An 8,026-nucleotide genomic window follows, 5' to 3' on the forward strand; every position below is an offset into this window, starting at 1 on the left:
CCAGGTTGCAGCAAAATTCATGATTTTGTCTTTTTTATGGCTGCGTAGTATTCCATCGTGTATATGTACCACATTTTTTTAATCCAGTCCTCTTTTGATGGACAGCATGGTTGTTTTAATTTTTAATTTTTAACTATTTGGGCTGCCTGGGAGGGGGAGCCTGAGCAGATAACAATGTGGCCTTGTACCTACCTGCTGCTACAATTTGAGTAATTATATCTTTACCTGCTTTATATATTGGAAGCATAGTGATGATTTAATTTGCAAGTAGGATGAGCTGCTTTAGAAAGTTTGACCAAAGGCAATTGGGCATCCCTGACCATTTAAGTAAGAGAAAGGTATGCCCAAATTTACATTCTTAAAAGATTACTAAGATCAGATGGTCATGGGATCCTTGATTTGGTGACTTAAGAGACTGAAGTTTGCAGTGAATGGCCTGCCTGCAGGTTTGATGTGGGCATCAGAGCTAGACTTGGGCAAAGGGCTTCACTTATGAGCTTGTAGAAAAGGATGTTATTGGAAGGTGACTGGAGGGTTTTTGCTTGGCTGAGAGACCACCTGGGCCCAGCTGGTGCATTCCTGGAGACTGCTCTCATCTTCCCAAGCACTTCCTCACCATCCCACCTGCCCGAGGATTAAAAAATGTTAGGGATTACTATCTGGCTTGGGTGTGTACCATAAGAGAAGGATGAGGTATCAGTCAAGCATTGGCATGCATGAGATTCTTATCAAGTTAATTCCTAAGTGATGAAAGAGAGGAAAACAAGGATTATCCTTCTGCCTGAGCAGTCAGGCCTTTGAATAGTCCTCCCACGGGTTGGAATCTCAGTGGGCAGGAAGCACATGTGGATCTGATTGGCAAGCAGCACTGGGAGAGGATTTTTGGTTCTCTCAGGAGAGTGGGATTCATACCAGGGCCACTGAAGGACTGATGCTGCTTGTGCTTTTCTTGGTGCACAGAGAATGGTCATAACCCATGTTAAATGGCCTGCATTGTGGGTCTGTACCCATCCTGATTAGTGGGTAGAAGAAAGGGACAAGGACTCTTCAACATAACACATTCTCCTCATTTCTGTGAGGTAGCCTCAAAAACCAATGACTCCAGCTTGTCGCATGGTCTAGAGGCTCAGGTCCATTGTGTATAATATGATGGTTAAAAGAAATAGTGTGAGTGAAGAAACCTTCACAGTGCCCAGCAATCAGTAGATATTCTACAAGCTATAGTTACAATTGTAAGCATTATATTTATCATAGTTCCTGGTATACTCCAGAAGCTGAGCCCTATTTCTGTGGAATTGAGAGATGCAAACCATACCATGTGGTATCAGCATAATGAACCCTCTTTTTTTCTAATATCTCCAACTTTGAAAATTCCCTTGGAAAGAAACAGTAGGTCATCCCTGGAGCTCAGGCCTCATCCTGACATGGATCAGCTATGGATCACTTGCCTCTTCTGCGTCTCAGTCTCTCCAAGTGTAAAATGAGTGTTGCTGCTTTTATCTTGATCTCTGAAGTCATTAAAATAAACCTGGTGACTCCCTGATTCATCATCTCTGAAATCTGTACCGATCCCTCTTTGTATCCTAATCTTCAGCCCAGCTCTGCAGCTGATGTCAGTGAATGGGGCAATAGCTAAAACATCCTACTGGAAGCCCATATTTTCAAATGATGCCTGTTAATCCTAAAATAGGAAGGGATGAAGAGATATAATCTTGCCTCTTATTTTCCTTTAGACAAAGAGCTCAAGAAGCTACTTCTAAATCTTCCAAGAAAGGAGACATCACAGCCAATAATGACAGGCTTTCTTCCTATGGTGCAACTTCATCCTTTTTTGCTGACATGAAGTTGTGTTTCTCCCACTGAGGTGAGTGGAACAGATTGTTGGTTCCATCACCTTCCCATTCTTGAAGACTTCTGTCCTGATAATATCTCTGGCTCACCACAACCCCATACTAATGACTTCTTTATCATTCTCTCCACTGTGCTGAAAAGAGATGATCCAGTTAGACTTACCTTTAATCCTGCAATTGACACATCTTAAGAGAAAGGCAGGGCAGGTGAACTTCTTTTATCACCACCCCTCACCTCATAGCCTGTTTTCAGCTGGATCAGGAGTGATTTACTTAGGAAAGTCATTACTGTAATTCTAACAGCATGAGGGGACACTAAGAAACATTAGCATTGGAAAAGCTCAGACTTTTCTAGGCCTGTGCCTTCATCTGTGACATCAGGACCCCCTGCTCCATCACTATGTGAGCCTGTAGCTCTAAGTCATTCATTCTTTTCATGATGGTGGTCACACAGGGAAGCTCCTCCCATTCCCCCAAATTTGTACTGCATTCCACATGTTGTATTTTCTCCTCTCAACAACCCTATATGTTGGGTATTATTGCACATGGAAAACTTAAATACTGGAGAGTTTTAGTGGAAGTATGCATGACACAGTCTCTTTGTTCCAGAGCAATCGGGTCAGCCCAATAAGAAGTTGCATGAAGCTGAGAGCTGTCCTTTCGGTCTTACTCTAGGTGCTGTTGTAAACCACGGATTCCAAACCTGGCTGTGTACATGAGCCATCTGGGAAGTACTTTTAAAATGTAGATCTCTGGACCCTAGCTAAGATCTATTGAACTATATGTTTAAGGAGCAGGTCTTGAGTATTTGCATTGTTTAAATATTTCCCAAGTGATTCTACCTAGTTTAGTAACCACAGTCCTAGAATGTTCTGATAGAACCATAGAAATAAAACCAGCACGTAGAATATTCTGGCAACAACATTTCCATAGCTTCTCACCACCTTCTTCTGAACTTCTCTAAGGATCTTCATATAAGATTGAAAGATGTAGGAAGCACAGAAAAATATGTATTCATTTATTTTAACAGACAAAAATTGAACTGTATGTATTTATCATGTATAACATGTAGTTTTGAAACATGTGTACATTGTGGAATGGCTAAATCAAGCTAAGTAACATGCATTACTTCACACATTTATCACTTTTTTGTGATGAGAACACTTAAAGGAATTACATATATGTATATATATACACACACATAGACATAGATTTTATGACTATGTTAAACATACATATGAAATTTCTCTATGTATAGATTGTCTATAGAGCATTTTGTACAAAATATAAAGTCTGCATTTTTCATTCTTTTTTACTATGGAATAAAGGTACAATGGACATACAGTATTCAAATGAAGCCATGATAAAACCAAACTAAAGAGACTCATAATATTGACTTTTTTTATGTAAAGACATATTTTAGAAATTGTGGCAATGCCAAATACAGATCTTTATTTATTTATTTTTCTTTTACACTTTTTATTTTAAAGATGGGGGTACAATTCAGGGATAGGTATACAAACGTTCATTATGCAGGTACCTTTGTTGATGAGGTGTGCCCTGTACCCCACTGCCTGGCAGTTTCCCTTTACTGCCAATCCTGCCCCCACCTCTCTTGGCAGTTTCCCACTACTGCCAATCCTTTTCTTACAGTATTGTGATAATTGTTCAAGTTCTGCTTTATGAGTAAGAACACGTGATACTCAGTTCTTTGTTTCTGTGATATGTCATTCAGTATTATAGTCTCTAAGTTCATCCAAGTTGCTGCGGAGTTCACAATTTTGTCCTTTTTTAGCTGTGTAATATTCCATTGTGTATATGTACTGCATCTTTTATTCAGTCCTCTTTCGATGGGCAGCACGGTTGGTTCCATGTTTTTGCTATAATACAGCCCTTTATAAAGAAAAACAACAATCAAATCACAAATTTATTTTCAGTTCAGGAAAATTGAAATCAATTTGATACAGAGTAAGTAGTGTATCCTCATAATATATAAGTTGAACAATTAGCGTAAGGAATCCAAGTAGTGACTAGGAAAACCTGAATAAGCCAAAATATGAAGTAGTATTTTTTTGAATGAAGTAGTATTCTTGTCAAAGAAAATTCCTTTCTGTCAAAACAACCTTTTAAACAAATTGTTGTCTGGTGTATGTCTCTCTTCAATTAAAAGCAGAAATAGAAGAGATGTTTTATGTATAAAAGAGATGTTTTATATCTCTTTTCCTAAAAGAGATATTCTTATCAATTGAGCTTTACTCAATCAACCACACATTGATACTTTGTGTCTTTCCTAGAGAAAAGTGGGATTTTTTGATATAAATATAATGAATACCCAAAATCAATATTTAAGAACTATCAGATAAATATAAAAGATCAAGCATTAAAATAGCAATATTCATAAAACATTGTAGTACAAAGTACCCCTTTTTCCTCAAAAGGAGAAGTCATCTCAACTTTTTTCTTAAGGTATAGATTTTATGATGGTAAAATAGGTGGATACTTGTCAAGTTTTCTTCTCACAAAGTGGACCCGTTCCTCTATAAGCCGGGGCAGCCCTTTAACTTAGTACTTACATCTGTTCTTGAACAAAATAAATTCCCTCTCTCAAAATGATTGTCTTAAATAAACTCATTTTAATTGTGCCCCAAATATAGTCTTCCTGGGAAGTCTGAAAAAAAAATTTCATAGTTTCTGACAATTCTAGAATGTCTACTTTAAAAATGTATCCTAAGAAAATCAAGGATGCTTATCAATAAGAATGTCTGATTTACTACTGTTCCGACAGAAAATGTGGGAACAACATAATGCTCAATATTAGAGAAGTAGTTATGCAGATCATGGTATGTTAATGCCACATATAATAGTGTGGATCAATACCTATTAGCATGGAACAGTGTTGGCAATTACTCTTATTGTTTAAGTTTTACTGCTTTACTTAATGATTCGAAAAGGTTATAAAATACTTCACCTCAAAAAAAAAATCATCTTCCTTATGCTTATCTACATAAGTAAATCTTCATACAAGCATGAATCATTTGTTCAAGGAAAAAATTACGCATGTAAAATTATAATAATATACAATTACGAAACATATCTATACATAGATATATGTCACAACAAAGGTACTTATCAGGTCCTAGTAGTAAGGAGAATTGTTAAGCTCTGGAAATGGACATCTATGCACTGGAAATTTTAGTTTGAAAATCTGTTTTGACAAAGAGATGAGTATCACATGTTCTCACTCATAAGTGGACCTTGAACACCTACCGTATTACTGTAGGAAAGGGATTGAAAGTAGTGGGAAACTGTGGGGAGGGGGGTTGAGGGTGGAGGTAGGTAGCTGGGATTGACAGTAGTCGATAACCACCGGGGAAGGGGGGGCACACCTCGTCAATAAAGGTACCTGCACAATGAACATTTGTATACCTAACCCTGAATTGTACCCCATAATTTCAAAATAAAAATTAAAAGAAAAAAATCCGTTTTGAGTTTGGGCTGGGTACTTGGGTAAAAAATAATCTTTTCAGCACCCTCTAAAAAATGTAGATTAGCAAAAATCTATTTTAAAGGGTCTCATATCACAATATAGTTGAGCCTCAGGTCCCTTTCGGACCCAGGTAATATATGTCAGGTTCCCCTCATCCCAGGCCACCAGGCCCTAGACTTGGGCCCAGACTTTCCCCACAGATACAGTCCTTTGGTGGTTGGAGTTTAATCCCTTATGTTCAGTAAACTCAGGTGGTTTCAATTATCATAGGGACTTGGGGTTATGAACTGTCCCACATCTATTATCTCACACCTGGCACTCCACCCAAATTAAAATTCACACCATTGGCAAATACTACACTTGCCCTGCATTTGTTTATGCTGGATCTTCTAATAGGATGGTTCTTCCTCTTCAATGCACCTTCCCTAGCTCCAAAGTCTGTTTATGTTTAAAGGTCTTGTTTAAATGCTTCCTGCCCTAGGGAACCTGCTTTCCTTACCCCCAAGTGGGATGCTTTTCCCTTTTGTCTTGACTTTCAAGGTGTGGGAAACAACTTTAATCCACACCACCAGAATGAGTTTCTCCCCATTGTCTTTGACCTTTTGTACTTTTTTCCTGCTTTAAGTTTTTTTAGACACACATTGAGAAATAAGAAACAATTAACTTAAAATTATATGTATTCAAAGCCCAACCAGCAAGAAAAAATTATATTTATTAATCCACATGTTTCAATATGGAGTGTTCATTGCATCTCCCACTGGATTATAAGCTTTTCTAGAGTAGGGACAAATCTCCCGCATAAGTCTGCAAGTACAGAGGCTAGTACACAGTAGGTGTTCAACATATGTTTATTGCATTGTAACCTTCAGTGTTAAATCATGCAAAGATGGGTTGATAGCTGTGAGGCTGCTGATAACTAAGACACAAATGCCCAAACACTGACTCTCTTAGAATGAAAAGAGGAGGAGAAGCATCCACCTTGGGGGTCTCAGCACATTTGCTCAGGGGCTCAAAGACTCACAGAAGGCATGCTCAAAGTGAAACAGTGTGTTGTTGAGCTGAAGAGGTGTTGTTGAGCTCACTCAGAGTTGAGTTTAGTACTTGCTTCCCCAGTGCTGAGGTCAGGATCCCAAATGAGAGGTTGAGGGCCTGAGTTTTCAAGGCTAATTAGTACAGGAGTCTGGGGTGGGGAGAGAGTACCTGTGCCCATCTCCCTTAAGCCCAGTCACCTTAACACTCCACCTCTTTGCAGGGGTAGGTTGTGCTCCCCCTGAGGCAGCGAGGCTTTCGGCGGCGAGTCCTCCTATGACAGGTAGGGTTCTGAGCCCTGGGCTTTTGGGAACTGGAATGACAGTCTCTTGAACAGGAAGTACCACAAGGAGCAGAGCAAGGATCCAGGCAAGGACTTGGACATTGGGGAGGGGAGCATTGGGGAGCATTTGGAGGCTCCCAAGACTGCTGCTTCTGTTGTGACATTGCTTGGCTACTGGGTCAAATCTGGAAGAAAAAGAACACTCAGTTATATCAGGGACCTGGGAAGCCTGGGTATTTATTTCTCTTCTCCATGAGCTAGAGCTGTTGAAAATAGAGGCTAGCATTTACAACCTGCTGAAATCCATCCCAGGAGGAGAAAAATGGATTTGAAAAAGCTAAACAATTGAGGAGTAAATCCTGGTGGAAACTCTCAGGGAAATTATTAGCAACAATGTTAATAATTTACCCTTTCTTTTTTAAACAATAAAACAAGCTGTATCTTAGTAGAGTTGACAGTGTACCTTTCCCAAGCTGAAGTCCTCTCTTCTGCCACAGCCAAGTATAAAGGAGAACCAGGTCTCTGCTCTCCCTTCACTGTCTTATTCTGCCCAAGATTCATAAACCTAGGTATTTTTTCCTTGTTTCTCTGATCCTCTAACTTCTTTGTCCCATGTTGAATAATTTGGGGTCTTTTGCAAGGACCCACTTCCCTTCCCTTCTTTCCACCCCAAAGTTCTCCTACCTGGTCTATCAACTCCCTGGGAAGAAATGAGGGGAGGTTTCAGAGTTGTCTTAGCAGTTCCTGAAATATATCCAAGTAGTCTCCACCTGGAAGGAGCCTTACCTTAGAGGAAGACGTATGGACAAGTTATCCCAAGAAGAGTCTGGAGGCCTGTGGTGACAAGACAGAAATGCTTTTTTATACATCTTTCAACTGAAGCCTCCAGGCTACATGTTATTAGAGGATATCCATGGAGTGGATGATCCATCCAGATATTTCATAATTCCCAGGGGTAGATTCCTCAACTACACGCAACTGGGATGAGGTTCAAAGGCATCTGCATGTGAGTGTGTGAGCCGAAGGCTGGGCCTTCAGATTGGCCTGGGTGGAGTTGGGTATACTGGCCAAGTATGGATGACATGCCTGGTGGGTTGGATGGGTACAATTGCTGTTGAGTTCTAGGACTGGAGAGGAAGATAAGCTTCAATACCCCCCAGAGTCTGAGAAAGACCCTTCTTGTCCACCTCCTACATGTCATCTATGACTGTCAGCATCCAGCCCAATGCCGTTGCCTCCATGGAGACTTATCTTGTATCCCAGCCTCATGTGAGTCTTCCATTCCCAGTCTTTTAGAGCTATCTCTCACAGTCTTTGTCATTGTTCTGGATCATGGTGACCTAGATACATAACCTTTCTCCTCTATTAAATTGTTCT

The 8,026-nt window shown here is 39.8% G+C and overlaps 1 protein-coding gene across 1 annotated transcript; it reads right to left on the reverse strand.

Moving 5' to 3' along the window:
* Positions 1-6,567: 6,567 nt before the first annotated feature.
* LCE6A (late cornified envelope 6A) lies at positions 6,568-6,813 on the reverse strand. Its single transcript, XM_008074119.1, has one exon. The coding sequence runs from the start codon at positions 6,811-6,813 to the stop codon at positions 6,568-6,570; it is 246 nt and encodes an 81-aa protein (XP_008072310.1).
* Between the last annotated feature and the right edge of the window lie 1,213 nt (positions 6,814-8,026).

The sequence above is a fragment of the Carlito syrichta genome, unplaced genomic scaffold (genome assembly GCF_000164805.1).
Source record: "Carlito syrichta isolate Samal-C Ts95f unplaced genomic scaffold, Tarsius_syrichta-2.0.1 Scaffold316302, whole genome shotgun sequence".
Taxonomy (NCBI): Eukaryota; Metazoa; Chordata; class Mammalia; order Primates; family Tarsiidae; genus Carlito; species Carlito syrichta.

Excerpts from the sequence above, each read along its gene's own strand:
- LCE6A (XM_008074119.1), bottom strand. The coding sequence starts at position 6,813 with ATGTCACAACAGAAGCAGCAGTCTTGGGAGCCTCCAAATGCTCCCCAA.